Genomic DNA, 15,801 nt, shown 5'->3' with positions numbered 1-15,801 from the left:
GTTTGGGGGGAAACCCAGGAATCAAGTGAGGGGAACAATTTAGGGGTGCCCCTAATGCAATGGAGGTTAAGGGCCTGGGGGCCCCTCTGCGTCCCATTTGCAGGTAGGGGGCACCTGGGGGGGCAGGTATGCTGAGTCTCCATTTCTCATACTTAACTCTGGGTGCTAAGTCCGTGGACCTGGGGGAAGCAGTCCCAACCCCTTCTGGGCTCACCTCTTTCCCCAAAGTTATGGGCCAAACTTTTGTGGCGGTAGGTTCCAGAGGCTAATTTTTTTTGCCATCTTCAGCCTCACCAGTTCTTTTGCGGTTTGATCCCTTAGGATTTTGAAAGGGATCACTCCGTGTGAGATTCCTGTGGAGGGCTGATGCTCCAGCTCAGCGGATCCCAAACTTTTTCCAGGAGCTGCCTCATTGATTCCGCAAACTCAGCCCCAGATCCAGATCTGGTCATTTGGGCTCTCCGTGTTTACTCCTCCACTCCGCAGGATCCGCGCGGATTTGGGGCCTGGGGGGAAGGGGGCAGGAAGAGGCCTGGCCCCCATGGATGCGCCTTGGGGCAGTTTCTCCATTTCTCCTGCTCTCCCCGCCTTCCAGATGAGAACCTGGCCGTGTGCTGGCAAGAGGTGGGGCCCGACTTGGTCTGCAGCCGCCCCCTCCTGGACCGCCAGGTCACCTACACCGAGTGCTGCTGCCTCTATGGAGAGGCCTGGAGCATGGACTGCGCACTGTGCCCAGCCCCGGACTCAGGTCAGACCCACGGGGGGCGGGAGGGGGGAAGGCGGTGTAGCCAAAGTCCTGCTGGATCAGGCCCATCAAGCCCAGCATCCCGGCCTCCCAGGGGCCAAAGGCAGTGGTACCTTGGTTGCCAAACGTAATCCTTTCTGGGAGTCCATTTGAAAAGCAAACCGTGGGTTCCGATCAGCTGCAGGAGCTTCCTGCACTCAATCAGATTCCGCGTTGGACGTTCGGCTTCCAAAAAGCGTTCGCAAACCGCAACACCCACTTCCGGGTTTGAGGGGTTCGGGAGCCAATTTGTTCGGGAGCCAAGCAGTTTGACAACCAAGGTACCATTGTACCCCTAATGTTTAGTCCAAATTCATGAGTTCAAATGCTGCTTCAGTTGCACTTCCAACTTTGCCAAGCGTTGGGCTTCCTCTTTTCCCCTTTGAGTCTCTTTGCGCTACAAGGGGGGGGGCCGGGGACCAGGGCCAGATTTACGTGTAAGCTAAACAAGCACTAGCTTAGGGCCCCACTCTCTTGGGGCCCCCAAAAAAATTAAAGGGGGGAAAACTGGATGTGCATTTCCAAAATATAAGATAAAAAACAAATAAGATAAAACCTACATCCAGCAAGAGTATTTGTGTTGTGTCGGCTCCTGTGATGTAAGTCATGGCCCTCGCCTGCTCCCTCAAATATCCCTGGTTTGCTCCTTTCTACATATGGGGTGCCGACATTCCGCATGGACTGCTTGCAGGGCAACATGGGCAAAGGGCTTGAGATACTTATGAGGTCCATCAATGACCATCTAGCATATATTCAACAGAAAAACCAGCAACCATTTGTTGTGGACAAAGGACAGCTGGACATATCGAGGGCCCCATTGCCTTCAGGAGCTGAGGGCCGCATCAAACCTCAATCCCACCCTGGCTGGGACCCAATCCCAACGCCCCCCCCCAGGCCCACTTGCAGATGCCCCCCCCAACCCTTGGGAAGATGCCTTGTGACTCCCCTCCCTGACCAACACTTTCCTTCTCCCCCCCACCAGATGACTTTGAGACCCTCTGCAACGTCCTCCGCCCCCCCACCGGCTACGGAGCGGGGCCGCGCCCGGGAGGTGTGGGGCCGCCCTTTGAGTACGGTGGTCTGCCCTACGGCCCAGAGATCTTCGCCCCCCCGCCGCGCCCTGGACCCCCCCGCCTGCCGGACTACGACCTCTTCCCCCGCGACTCCCTGTACGGCCCCTCGCCCTACGAGGCCACCGACTTTGAGGACCTGCCCTACGGCGAGGCCAGGCGGGAGGGCCCCGGAGACAGCCCCCGGGGGGTGTACCGGCCCCGCAGCCCCCCTGAGCCCGAATGGCACCTCCCCCCACCCCGCAGTGGCTCCAGATCCTACCTGGAACGGCCGGGAAGGGCCAGCGAGGACTATGGTGAGTGGTCTCCCCCAAACTGTTCTCACAGTGGCCAGGTGCCCCTAAGAACCCAGGTAGACTGCCTCTGCACCTGGAGGTTCCATCAGAAGGGCCTGGCCATTAGATCAGGTCTGTGGCTCGTGTAGTCCAGGATCCTCTTCACACCATGGGCAACCAGATGCCCCAGTGGGAAGCATTCGCAAGCAGGATCCGCACCCAAGACCCTTCTTCCCTCCTGCAGTTTCCAACAACTGGGAGTCAGACGCAGTGATTGCTTCTGACCCACGGAGGCAGAGCAGAGCCACCTGTCACCGTGGATGTGGTCTAACCCTATTTGAAAGTCATCCAGACCTGTGGCCGCAGCTGCCCCTGGTGGGAGGGAGTTCCACAGGTTAACTTTGTGCCAAAGGAATCGGCCCTTTTTTCTAAATCTGCCCTGGATCTGTTCATTGGATGTCCACAAATTCTAGTGTTAGGAGAGATGAAATCTTTCTCCAGGCTGGGCGTTAAGTTCATCTACAACTCCCTTGCCTTTTCCCCCCAGTGCTTGCTTCTTTCTTTCTTTCTTTCTTTCTTTCTTTCTTTCTTTCTTTCTTTCTTTCTTTCTTTCTTTCTTTCTTTCTGTTTCTTTTTTTGCTTAAAAAATAGTTAGGGGTACTCTGTAGGGGTACATTTTGACTCTCGAAAGCCACTGTTTTATAGTCCAAATCAGGAAAAATAAATACAGTGGTATCTCTGATTGCGAACAGGATCCGTTCCGGAGGCCCGTTCGCAACATGAGTAGAACGCAACCCGTGTCTCCGCGTGCCGCAATTCACTGCTTCTGTGCATGCACGTGACGTCATTTTGCGCGTCTGCGTATGCGCGAGCGGCAAAACCCAGAAGTAACCCCTTCCGGGACGCAACCTGAAAACACTCAACCTGTAGCAAATGTAACATGAGGTAGGACTGTACAGTCCTACCTCGGGTAGAATATGCTTCATGCGGCAACCCAGAAGTAACAGAGTGTGTTACTTCTGCGTTTCGCCGCTCACGCATGCGCAGATGCTCAAAATTACGTCGCGCGCATGCGCAGAAGCGGTGAAAAGCGACGCATGCGTGTGCAGACGTACCAACGTTAGTTACATTTGCTTCTGGATGCGAACGGGGCTCTGGGATGGATCCCGTTCATTTCCAGAGGTACCACTGCACAGTAAATGGACAAAAGTACAGAGATTCACAAAATATTTCGGGATATGCGTACCCCTGCGTATCCCCAGAAAAAAGCACTGCTTTTTCCTAAGCTGGAAAACCCCATGGGCTGCACCCCTTCCCCGCAGGGGCGTCACTCCTTCCCCCGGGATCCTTTGTGTGGCCCTTTCCTAACTCCTTCGGGGAAGAGACCAGAAATGGGCACGTTTCCTCTTCCTCTTGCCCCCCAGGCCCTTTTGAGGGATTTGGGGGTCTCCTGGCCGAGGAGTGTGGAATCCTGAGCGGCTGCGAGAACGGGCGCTGCGTCCGCGTTGGCGACGGATTCACCTGCGACTGCCACGAGGGCTACCGCCTGGACCCTGCCCGCATGGCCTGCCTGGGTGAGTCTGCCCCCCGCCCCGCCATCCTGGCGCGCCTGTGGGTGGGACCCCCAAGTACCATCCAGCCCAACCCCCTTGCCTCTGCCCCTTTGCCCACGCCAAGGTTTCGTCTCTCTCTCTTCCGCAGATGTCGACGAGTGTGGCGAGTCGGAGCACCTCTGCCCGGGGGGGCGCTGCCTCAACATGGAGGGCTCCTACCGCTGCCTGTGCCCCCGCGGCACCGTGCCCGCTGGCCAGCCCCCCCGCTGCGTCCCTGCCCCCCGCAGTCGAGCCTGAGCAAGAGGGGAGGAAGAGGCTGGGGAAAAGTATTTATTTACCTGTATAGACTGGGAGGGGAGGGGTGGCCCGGGACAAAATCCTCTCCCCCTCCCCAGCAAATGGAGGCTCCTCACCCAGGGAGACCCAGAGGAGGCGGCCTGGAAATGCACTTATATTGGGGGGGGGGGGGCGGAAGCAGCTCTTGTCCACTCCCAGCTTGGCCTGCTGCATCAGCGCAGAAGTCGCAAAATAGGATTTAATCCCCCGTCGTTGAGGAAATACTTGTAGTCAAAAAAGAACCTGCCTTGGGAAGGGGGGTGGCATTCAGCAAACTGAGCTTTTTGTCCCCCCCCCCCCCCCAATTTAAACAGCCTCCACTCTGCCCCACTGGATTTGCCCCATTGCTCTTATGGCTTTGGGAGATGCTTTTGTAAAGGTCAGGCCACTTTCCTCACCAGCTGGGGGGGGGGGTGTGGCACAGCAGCTATTTCTGCACGAGGCCCTGCACCCTCTATTCCACACACCCCCCAGCCTCCTGGGCCTTTAGATGCTGGAGCCTTGCAGATCTCGCCCCAGAGTCCGCCTGGGCCAAATTCTCTGGTGCCCCCCGGGCAACCCAGTCTGTTTGCCAAAGAAAGCCAGGATGCCTTGCTGGGTGGGATGCCACCCCCCTTTGGGATGTGGGGTAAGTGCCCCCCACCCTTTCCCAAAGCTGTAATGAGGGTGGGGAGAAGAACCCCCCCGGGGGTTGGTTTTGGAAAAATACATTCCCAACTGGGTGCATTTGCCCCCTTGGTCTTCCAGAACTGGCAGAGAAGGGCTTCAAACCCCCCACATCCTTCCTAGGAGATCCAGACACACACCCCCACCCCCCGAGGCAACAAGGGCCAGCCCCCCCGCTTGCCTGGCTTAGGCCGCCCCCCTCGCCCGCCCCAAGATGGGAGCTCCTGGGCATCGCCCCCCCCCTCACTGCTGTTACTAGAACAATAAAGGTTTTCTACAAAAGGCGGCGGAGTGGGTGTCTCTTGGGAAGGGAGGTGGGGCAGGGAGGGGAGAGGGCAGGGGGTGGTTTTAGGTTGGGGGGGGGCAGAAAAGAGCCAGTTCCAGGGCTGGGGGGGCAACGAAGGCCTGCAGGGCAACTTGTGGGTGCCCTTTCTCCCTTCGCTGCCTGCGAGGTCTCCTGCTCTCAAATCAGCCGGGGGGGGGTTGTGTCTGTGTGTCTTTTGGGGCCTGTGTGTGTGACTCCAACCTGCCCCCCCCCGTCCGCTAACTGCCCTGAAGGGCACAGAAGCCAGACCCATCCGTTTAAATATTCTCCATTCATTCCACAAAGTATTAAAGTGTACATTAAAAGCAAAAGAGGAAAAAAGGCACTTCATATTGGCGAGTTGACCCTCCCACCCCAAAACATGCTTCTCCCCCCCCCCCCCGGCTCCGTTTTCAGTCTTGTTTGTGGCCAGTTTCCCCTCTGACGGCAGCAGCTCAGCTCTTGCAAAGGTGGTCCTGGCTGGAGATGAGGTTCTGCAAGGTGAAAGCCCCCGTTTTGTAGTTTAAATTAAAACCCAGCAGCTGCTCTCTGCAGGTTGTGGGGGGAGGCAAGGGTGGAAAGCAAGCCCGTCCCACCCATGGGGGGGCAGGGCGAGGGGCGACCCATTGCCCACTGAGGGGCCTTGTTAAATCTGCTCAGGGGAAAATCCTAGCAGCCTCAGGCAAGGGGGTGGCAACAGAGCCTGTGCCCTCTGGGGTGGGGGACATGAGAGAGGCCCACCCGCAGCGGCAGAATCTCGTATCCCTGTGTGGAATCAAGTGTCTGTGAGTTCCAACGTCATTCTTTGTTCTTTTTCAAATAAAATCACTACCCAAGAAATGTGAATCTGGAAGCCCCGAGGAAGCAGCCGGAGTCTTGTTCAGAGAGCCCACAGAGAGGGGCTTTCTCCTCCCCCCCACCCCACCCCCCACCAAGAGCACAGGGCCAAGGAGAAGGAAGCTTCGTACATGGGCAGAGGCTCAGCATACAGGGTGGCAGGGGAGTAAAACCGGCACACACACCACCACCCCCCGGAAAGGGGGCTCTGCGGGGAATCCCCGCACCCCTCTCTCTGCCGCTTGATCATCTGTTGATGGAGGAGTAGTTGGCCTGCCCCCCTGGGCTGGGCTGCACGGGGGTCTTTTCCGCCTGGCGGGGCTCCGGGGGAGGCGGGGGCTCGTCCAGGATGCGCTGGTGGTCTTCCTGGCAGGGCTGCTCCCGGGGGAGCAAGACCAGGTCGGAGAGGCCGTGCAGCTCGGCCAGCCGGTGGAAGGTCTGCAGGAGCAGGAGCGTGGCCATCAGCCCCAGCAGGAGGTAAACTGGGGGGGGAAGAAAGAGGGGGTAGCAGGGCGGGGCAGGCGGAACCAGCGCCCCCCTCCCCACAAGGGCTGCGCAAGGCAGAAGCGCCGTCGGCCGGCCCACCCACCGCTTGGGGGCTTCCTCCAGCCAAGGCTGCGGACCCCCCCCTTCCCCCCAAAAGACCAGCACCAGCTTCTGGATGCTGCAGCAAACCCCTTGCCCTGGTGGGAAGCGGAAGAGGACTCTTCCCCTGCCGTTCCCCGTTTCAGAGGTAGACTGCCCCTGGGCTTGGAGGAGAACCTGCTGGATCAGGCCCAAGGACCCACCTGTCCCAGAATCCAGGTGCCTCAGTGGGAAAAGCAGGCCATGAGCCCCCCTCTCTGATATTCAGAAGCGCGGCAGAGCAAAGCCATCCTGACTGGGAGCCAGCTCTGCTCCAGGAATTGGCCCACTTCTCTTTCAAAGCCATCCAAGTCAGTGGCCATGGCCAGCTCCTGCAGCAGGGAGTCCCACAGTTGTAACTATCCTCACCCCCAGTGCCAGATTGAGGTATCAGCTCAGCAAGCTATAGCTTAGGGCCCCACTCTCTTTAGGGCCTCAAAAAAAATTAAAGGAAAAAAACAACTGGATGTACATTTCCAAAATATAAAGTAAAAAAAAAATCAAACAAAACCTACATCCAGCAACTGTGTTTTGTGTTGTGTTGGCTCCTAGGGTGCCAGTCCTGGGCCCCACCTGCTTGCCTGCTCCCCAAAATATCCCTGGTTTGCTCCTTTCTATATCTAGAGTGCCTGCAATCTGCACGGACTGGTTGCAGGGCAACATGGGCAAAGGGCTTGAGGTACCTATGAGGTCCATCAATGACCATATACAGTGGATGCTCGGTTTGCGAACGTGATCCGTGCGGGAGGATTAGGTGCTTCTGCGCATGCACAAAGCACTATTTGGTGCTTTTGTGCATGTGCGAGGGCCGAAACCCAGAATAATAATAATAATAATTTATTATTTATACCCCGCCCATCTGGCTGGGCCTCCCCAGCCACTCTGGGCGGCTTCCATAAAAACCAAAAATACAGTAAAATATCACACGTTAAAAACTTCCCTGAACAGGGCTGCCTTAAGATGTCTTCTGAATGTCAGGTAGTTGTTTATCGCTTTGACATCTGCTGGGAGGGCGTTCCACAGGGCGGGTGCCACCACCGAAAAGGCCCTCTGCCTGGTTCCCTGTAGCTTTGCTTCTCGCAAGGAGGGAACCGCCAGAAGGCCCAACCTGGAAGTAACCCATTCTGATACTTCCAGGTTTGGTGCTGTGCACAACCGAAAAACACACAACCTGAAGCGTCTGTAGCCCGAGGTATGACTGTATTCAACAGCCCAAAAACCCAGCAATGATTTGTTGTTGGCAAAGAACAGCTGGACATATCAAGGGCCCCATTCCCTTCAGGAGCTGAGGGCCGCACCAAACCTCAACCTGGCCCTGCTCACCCCCGCTGCCCGCCTTGCCCTCATCTGGCGCAGAGCTGCTCACCGGTGATGGAGACCTTGTAGAGGGAGCGGAGGCGCTGGCCGGGCTGCTCCCCGGGGACGTAGTCGCCCAGGCCGATGGTGCAGAGGGAGATGAAGCAGAAGTAGAAGGCGTCCAGGAAGCTCCAGGACTCCTCCAGGGCACTGAAGATGGCGGCCGGGATCAGGAAGAAGGCCGCCAGCACCACCAGCGCCAGGAAGACGAGGTGCCCGCAGGAGAGCGCCCGTCGGCTGTGGCCCCAGCGCAGCGCCAGGTACTCCAGGGGGCCGGAGGTGAAGGTGCCCAGCAGGCGCTGGACGGTGGCCGTGAGCACCAGCATGGTGAAGGGGACGCCCAGCAGCGCGAAGCAGATGCAGAAGGCCTTGCCCGCGTCCGAGAGAGGCGTGGTGTAGCCGTAGCCTGCAGGGAGGGAGGGAAGAGAAGGGCAAGGGCTGGCAGGAGGAGTCCCAGAGAGGGCAAGGAGGGGCCCAGGGGACTTCTAGTCCAGCCCCCCTGCAGGGCAGCAGTCCCAGCTCAAAAGAAGCCCTCCAGCCTCTGCTTAAAGACCTCCAACCCAGGCAAGGGAAAACTGACACTCTTCTTTGGTTTGGTTTCAGCCGCCCCCTTGTCTCTTCGCAACCCCACCTCCAGGTAACCCCACTGCCCACTTTGGGAATACCTGATTTAAAGGGAACAGGGTGCTTTGGATATCTGACCTTGAACAGGATCATTGAAAGGGCCGAGTGGGGCTGAGGGTGGCTTCTCGGGGTCCTGGGGGAGGACCTGGGCAGATCAGATCAGATCTTTGCCACCCCACAGAAGGCAGATATGCATTAGTCATAAATAAATAATAATAATAATAATAATAATAATAATGAAAATTTATTATTTATACCCCGCCCATCTGGCTGGGTTTCCCCAGCTAGGACCTTGGAAAGACCTGGGTTCAAATCCCACCCCCTCAGCCATGAAGCTCACTGGGCGACCCTGGGGGCCAGTCCCTGCCTCTTAGCCTGACCTACCTCCCAGGGTCGTTGTGCGGCTTAAATGAGATGGGGGGGGAGACATACGTATGTCACTTGGAGCTCCTTGGAGGGAAAAGGTGAGCTAGAAATGCAGTAAACAGGCACTTTGGGGCAAGGGAGGCTGAGCTGCCCTCGAGACTTGGGTCGGCCACATGATCCAGAGCAACAGCAGGGGAAAGGCTCGGGGGCTTTGGCAAAGAGCTGCCCCTCCCAGCAGTGCACAAAGGATGCTGACATGTGCGAGATAATGGCCGATCATATGAGGAACAAACGGCTGAAGCAGGAGGCTATTTTTAGCCAAAGAAAATAGAGCCAAGGCTGCCGGGGGAGAGGAGCCAAAGGTTTGCTGGCATCCAGGAGGCCCTCAAAAAGAAATCTCTTAGAATCACAGAATTTGTAGAGTTGGAAGGGGACCCCCACCGGTCATCCAGCCCAACCCGCAGCAACGCAGGAATATGCAGCTGTCCCAGAGGGGGATTGAACCTGCAACCAGGGCATTCTCAGCACCAGGCTCTAGGCAACAGACAGAAAGAGCCGTTGGTCTGGGGAACGGACTCCCTGGGAAGCTGGCTGACTTTCCTTCCTTGGAGGTTTTTCAAGCAGAGAAGAACTGAGGTTCCTGCATTGCGGGGGATGGGACTAGATGACCCCAAGGTTCCCTTCCAATTCTACAATTACATGATTCAAAGTACAGCATAAATCCTATAATGTAATTAGCAAATCATCAGTAAAACATAATCTACCTAGACTCCACTTCTGTCTTTTTGGGCTTGTGCAGGGTTTTGGGTTCTTGTTTTTATGATTTTTTGTTATTATTATCTTGCACTGTTCTGTTGTGAACCACCAAGATCCACGGATGAAGGGCAGTATACAAATGGAATCAACGGATAAACGAAACACTATTTCACAAACCAGCAACTAAAAAAAACAAGCTAAATGTCACAATGACAGCGTAAGTCATATTACACGATTAACAAACCAATAAGGCATTTATAATCTATAAAACCATAATGTCAAAATAGCAACTTTAAGAAGTTCATACACCCTCCCTCTCTTGCCTCCTTGCCCCAAATGACTCATAAACTTTCATTCTATTCAGTTCATTGAAGTGCACACAAACACACACATCACACAAGAAATAGCTGCAATGGGGCTACACCTTAATGTATTAGTTTTTAAGTAATACCTGTGACCCAACCTTCTGACCAGTGATGGTGAAGACAGGCAGCCTCCAACAACAGGGGTGGGGGACTCCCTGGTCCTCAACGGGGACCAGGTGCGGAGAGTCATTTTGGACACACAGCTGTCCCTGGAGGTGCAGGTCCATTCTGTGTCCAGGGCAGCTGTCTCTCAGCTCCATCTGGTACACAGGATGAGACCCTCCCTGGCTGCAGACTGTCTTGTCAGAGTGGTGGCTAGACTGGTGACTGGGAGCGGCCCCGAGACCACATGACACCGGTCCTGAAAGACCTACATTGGCTCCCAGTCGATTTCCAAGCACAATTCAAAGTGTTGGTGCTGACTTTGAAAGCCCTAAACGGTCTTGGCCCAGTAGACCTGAAGGAGCGTCTCCATCCCCTTCGTTCCACCCGGACCCTGAGGTCCAGCTCCGAGAGCCTTCTGGGGATTCCCTCCCTGTGAGAAGTGAGGTTACAGGGAGCCAGGCAGAGGGCCTTCTCAGTAGTGGCACCTGCCCTGTGGAACACCCTCCCATCAGATGTCAAGGAAATAAAGAACTATCTGATGTTTAGAAGGCAGCCTTTTTAGGGAAGTCTTTAATGTTTGCTGTTTTATTCTGTTTTTAAACGGTTGGGTGCTGCCCAGAGTGGTTGGGGAAACCCAATTATTATAACAGCACAATCTTAGCAATTCACACATTGTGCCAACCAGGAAGCCCCTGCCCCGTGAATGGGCAGCCAGTTCCCCCTGATGAGCCGCACTGGGGAGATGCCCTGACTGGGCAATGGCCGGCCTCCTTGTCCAGCTCCCTCTTCCCCTGGAAGAGTCTCTCCAAGGAGACTCCAATTGCAAGAGGCCCTTAAGAGAAATTCGATGGCAGGGATTTCAAGACCAGGAATTTTCTCACCATGAAAAGGCACAAAAACGGCCATTTTCTGGGGAAAGCGGTGGCTGTCCTTCCCTGGAGGTTTCGAAGCAGAGGGTGGATGGCCACCTGTCAGATATTCTTGAACTGCAATTCCTGCATTGCAGAGGGTTGGACTAGATGATCCTTGAGGTCCCCAGCCTGGGCTGCCGGATCAGACCAAAGGCCCAACAGCCCTGGTGCTTCTCAGCTGCTGGTGCACAGAGGCCTCTCCTGCCCCTCCCAGGGGAAGATGAGCAGAGCCGTCCTCAAGTTTCTCAGCCACTGAGAGCCCTGTTCTGTTCTCCAATCAATTTGTCTAATCCAAGTGTGCAAAGAAGTCTTTCCTTTCGCTCATCCTGAATCTCTAAACTTTCAGCTGCAGCGGATGACCCCTGTGTGGGGTTCGAGGATGACCCACATTCTCCACTTCAGGCCTCATCTCTGTCATGTCTGCTCCCCTTCCTTGCCTTTCCCCCTTAATTAAAGGGATCCAAAAATAAGAACTTAAGGAGAGGCAGGCTGGCTGCTGGATCAGACCCATGGCCCATCTTTTCGCAGTGGCCAAATACCCCGAAGAATCCAGGAATCCAGATAGACTGCCTCTGGACCTGGAGGCTCCATAAGACGATAAGAAGAGCCTGGCTGCTGGATCAGACCCATGGCCCATCCTGCTCTCCCAGAGGCCAACCAGATGCCCCTCATGGGAAGCCGCAAAGCAGCCCTCTCCCCACCTGCGGCTTCCGGCAAGTGAGACCAAGAGACAATTGCCATCTTGGCCCTTGACAGTCCTCTGCCTCCTCCTCTATGAATTTGTCTGATCCTCTTTTAAAGCCAAAGGGATGCGGGTGGCGCTGTGGGTTAAACCACAGAGCCTAGGACTTGCCGATCAGAAGGTTGGCGGTTCGAATCCCCGCGACGGGGCGAGCTCCCGTTGCTCAGTCCCTGCTCCTGCCCACCTAGCAGTTTGAAAGCACGCCAAAGTGCAAGTAGATAAATAGGTACCACTCTGGCGGGAAGGTAAACGGCGTTTCCGTGCGCTGCTCTGGTTCGCCAGAAGCGGCTTAGTCCTGCTGGCCACATGATCCGGAAGCTGTATGCCGGCTCCCTCAGCCTATAGAGCGAGATGAGCGCCGCAACCCCAGATTCGGCCACGACAGGACCTAACGGTTAGGGGTCCCTTCACCTTTATCTTTTAAAGCCACTTGGGGGCCAGAATGAGGCCAGCTCCCTCCCAGCGGAGTTGCTCAAGGCCCGGGAGAGGTTCCCCCTTTCCCAGCTCTACAGCATCCCCACAGAGATGGGGCAACGTCTCCGGAGGGTTGCGGTTGAGCAGCGCAGCACAGGGAGGCCACCGCATGCGCTGAGAGCGGGGGGGGGGGGCGACTGACTTCCTGCGGAGAACATGCTGCCTGCCACTTTCAATGATGCTCAGCATTTCCCCCTCCAGGAGCCAAGGGCAGGCCGCAGCTTCCCCTGGCCTCTGAGACGCTGGAGGCTGTCGAGGGTCTTCTGGTCCCACCCCCTGCAAGGCAGGGACCCCAACTCAACTGCCCCAACTAAGAGGCACACCGATGGCTCCTCGCTCTGCTGGCCCTGTCTCTCCCTCCGCAGTCAGAGGCAGGAAAGGACCCCAGTGCCAGCTGCTTGGGGGAACCAGGTGGGGTCACTGCTGGTCAGAAGGAGGCAAGGAGAGCCTGCTGGGTCAGGCCAGCCTCCAGCTCTCACAGTGGCTGAGCAGATGGAGGCAGGTTATGAGATCCGAGTGCGAGAGCAGCCCTCTCTTCCAGCAACTAGGATTCAGATGCATCCTCAGTGCCTCCAGCTGTGGAGCCATCCAGAGCCCCTTTTGTCTAATCCTCTTTTAAAGCCATGCAGGAGGGAGTTCCCCAGTTCAACTGCGCCCTGTGTGGTCCAGCTTGCAGCCTTCTTCCCCAGAGTGCTGGAAGAGATGGGCGCTTCTCCTCCCAAATGTCACCCCAGCCCCCTCCCTCTAGGAACTGGGCCTAGCTCTGCTGTCCAGGACTGCTGTACAGCTGGGGAGTGACTCAGTCCTTGTTGTGTCCACACCCACCAGGATCAAAACAGGATGTAGGGAACTTGGATCAGAAAGCTGCGCTGGCAGGCGAGTCCTGGGCAGAGGACAGCCAGAGAGGGCCGGCTCTCCCGCCCCACAGGCAAACACTCGCAGCTGGCTGCAGTCAGTTAACCTCTGCAACCCCCACCTCCTCCCTTGCTGGCTTGCAGGAAACACTGGAAAAGAAGAAACCAGTGAGCCGCAAAGGGTGGCCACCACAGCCTCTTGGAGGAAGCAGGAACAAGGAAGCTGAGCTGCAGAGCCTGGCAGGGTGGGGGGGGGGGTCATGTCTTAAGCCACATGTTCAGCCCCACAACTGCCCCAGCAGGGCTATAGTCCTGGCATTGGCTGGCTTGGTAAGACCAGCACCCAGGGTTGTTGTAAGGGGTACCAGATGCCACATCTTGGAGGAAGAGCTGGTGCTGCTCCTGGGACTGAGCTCCTGGAAGCAGGATGTGGGTCTGGGTGTCCAGGTGCTGGGGGGGTTTCCTCTATTTCATGTCAGAAGCCCCACATACAAACTTCCACCTGGAAACCAGGAAGCCACATCACCATCCTGCAGGAGACCCCCCCCCCCAAACTCTCAGCCCTCCCCCAGTCCCCCCTCCTTTAGCTGCGATTCCTGAAGTGCAGAGGGTTCTAACCCGTCCAACTTTACAGCTCTGTGCCCAGGACCACAGCCTGCCTTATCCTGCCCCCCCCCCCCGCTGGCCCTCGCACTTGGATGGACGCCCACTCCCCAAACTGCCAGGTTCCTTTAGCTGCAAGGATAATTCACTTCAGGATGCATTATTCCAGTGCGTGCTTACTCGGGAGTAAGTCACACTGAACTCTGCGGAAGCTGAGCAAACAAGCCGACGGCTGCGCCGTGCGATAAGCGCAGAGAGAACTTTCCCCTTGGAACAGAGCAGGGAAAGCGGCTCTGCGCACCGGCGGCCCTAGCGGGGACGGGCGTCGGGGCGCCGCGGGGAGGGAGCCTCGGGGCCCCGGCTGGAGTCCCCAGGGCGCAAAGGGACGGAGCGGCGGGCTCCACAGGCGCCTTCACCCGGTCCCCGCCCGCAAGCTGCGCGTCTCGCCCGGCGACTCACCGACGGTGGTGATTAAGGTGCTGGAGAAGAAGAAGGCGGAGGCGAAGTCCCAGTTGGACGGGGCGGCCGAGCCGTTGCGCAGCAGAGCCACGCCGTGGCGGTTGGCACTCAGGACGGCGCCCAGGAAGCTTTCGAGGGCGGGCTCGGGCAGGCAGGGGCTCTCGCGCAGGAAGGCGGCCTTGAGAGCGCGCAGCTCGGCGCGCAGCCGGCTCTCGTAGGGCCGCTCCACCGCCGAGATGATGAGCGCGCCCAGCAGCAGGTAGCCCACGTAGCCCAGCGCGAAGGCGGCCAGCAGGGCGCAGCGACGCATGGCCGCCCCGACGACGGGGGCACCTGCCTGCCTGCCCGCTCGGCCGGCGGCGGGGCACTGCGGGAAGCGGCTCTGGGAGCGGGGGAGGCCGCCACGCGCCCCACTCCGTCTCGCCTGTCCCGGCGACGCGGCGAGGCAGCCTCTTAGGCGGCCCGGCCAAGCCCCTCCCGTCGGGCGGAGCCGCGCCCGCCTCCCGTCGCACCTGGCAGCAGCAGCGGCAGCCGGCGCCGCCCAGGGGAGGGAGCGAGCGCCCCGAGGGGCCCGGATCGCCGCGCGGAAGCGCCTCGGCGCGCCCCTGCCAGCCCAAGCCGAGGCGGGAGGCGCTCTGCCCATGCTCAGGGACGCTGCTTCTTTGCCCCCGGAGCACCCAGGGGGGAAGCGCCTTTCTCAGCCCTACCCGGCTGCTGTTTCCAAACAGCTGCTCCGTCCCCAAGCGACGGCGACCCCCGCGCGCATTAGGGCAGCGAGGGGCGCGGAGAGATCGCCTTGAGATTCCCGCGTGCAGTTATGAAGTCTTTCCTTTTCACATCCCACCCTGAATGAAGCGCCTTTTCAGGACGAGCAAGAATGAGCTCAATAGGAGGCTTGGCGTGGGCAGCAGGTCGGTATTCCCAGCAGGGCTGATATTCCTGCAGGGAGGGTTTTTCTGGTGTCTTTCACTGGTGTGGGGAGGACTTTTCCCCTTGGGGCTACCGCCAGTCTTTTCTAGAATTGCCTCTCCCTGGTGTATAAGGGAGTCATTGGAGCACCCCACAATTGCCGAACCTTGGAGACTTCAGCCAGGAGACAGAAGCAAAACAGCCGCCTGTAGGCCTGACCTTTAGTGTTGCAACAAGGCTTCCCACACCACAAAGATGAAGCAGGCAAACCCCAGTTACATCAGTTTTTAAGAGTTTCCCATAATACATTTCCAGAAGCATCACAGAAAAGGTGTGGTCACAGGTAGAACCTGAGATCCAGGCATGCCCCTGTCACTCAAATATAGTCTCTCATGCATACTCCATCACAGTACAAAGGAAAGTATTTACAGTTCCCTAGTACCTGAGTCAAGTCAAAGACACCCCTTTGTCTTGTCCAGGATTCATTCATCCCACTATGGGGTGGGTAAACATTGTGATTGAGATGGTTATCTGTCTGACACTCTTGGGCAGGGGTAGGCAACCCAAGGCCCGGGGGCCGGATGCAGCCCTATCGCCTTCGCAATCTGGCCCGCGGACAGTCCAGGAATCAGCGTGTTTTTACATGAGTAGAATGTGTGCTTTTATTTAAAATGCAACTCTGGATTATTTGTGGGGCATAAGAATTTGTTCATATTTCCCTCCCAAAATATAGTCCAGCCCCCCACATGGTCTGAGAGATGGTGGACGGCCCACGGCTGAAAAAGGTTGGTGACCCCTGCTCTTGGGGCAGGATATCATGACTCCTTG

General features: G+C 57.3%; 2 protein-coding genes across 3 annotated transcripts in view; one reads left to right on the top strand and one right to left on the bottom strand.

Moving 5' to 3' along the window:
- Positions 1 to 4,966, top strand: part of LTBP4 (latent transforming growth factor beta binding protein 4) — a gene marked incomplete at its 5' end in the record, with an annotated part of 57,388 nt that extends 52,422 nt beyond the window's left edge. For both annotated transcript variants that reach the window (XM_083753591.1, XM_083753592.1), the window contains 4 exons: positions 596 to 748; positions 1,767 to 2,150; positions 3,554 to 3,703; positions 3,831 to 4,966. In XM_083753591.1, coding sequence (XP_083609717.1) covers positions 596 to 748; positions 1,767 to 2,150; positions 3,554 to 3,703; positions 3,831 to 3,979 — 836 coding nt within the window. In that variant the 3' untranslated portion in view covers positions 3,980 to 4,966. The remainder of the gene's footprint in view (positions 1 to 595; positions 749 to 1,766; positions 2,151 to 3,553; positions 3,704 to 3,830) is intronic.
- Positions 4,967 to 5,261: 295 nt separating this feature from the next.
- On the bottom strand, positions 5,262 to 14,532 carry KCNK6 (potassium two pore domain channel subfamily K member 6). Its single transcript, XM_083754180.1, has 3 exons — positions 14,065 to 14,532; positions 7,816 to 8,211; positions 5,262 to 6,307 (listed from the first exon to the last, which is right to left on the bottom strand). The coding sequence occupies exons 1-3, from the start codon at positions 14,372 to 14,374 to the stop codon at positions 6,072 to 6,074; spliced, it is 942 nt and encodes a 313-aa protein (XP_083610306.1). The 5' UTR covers positions 14,375 to 14,532; the 3' UTR covers positions 5,262 to 6,071.
- Positions 14,533 to 15,801: the final 1,269 nt, after the last annotated feature.

Source organism: Podarcis gaigeae, assembly GCF_964106915.1.
Source record: "Podarcis gaigeae genome assembly, chromosome: 8".
Classification (NCBI taxonomy): Eukaryota; Metazoa; Chordata; class Lepidosauria; order Squamata; family Lacertidae; genus Podarcis; species Podarcis gaigeae.
This window is presented reverse-complemented; position numbering and strand designations above follow the sequence as displayed.

Coding starts and splice junctions, on each gene's coding strand:
- KCNK6 (XM_083754180.1), bottom strand. CDS start 14,374: ATGCGTCGCTGCGCCCTGCTGGCCGCCTTCGCGCTGGGCTACGTGGGC. Junction 8,212..14,064: donor CACCTTAATCACCACCGTCG/GTGAGTCGCCGG, acceptor CCCTCCCTGCAG/GCTACGGCTACACCACGCCT. Junction 6,308..7,815: donor CTACAAGGTCTCCATCACCG/GTGAGCAGCTCT, acceptor TTCCCCCCCCAG/TTTACCTCCTGCTGGGGCTG.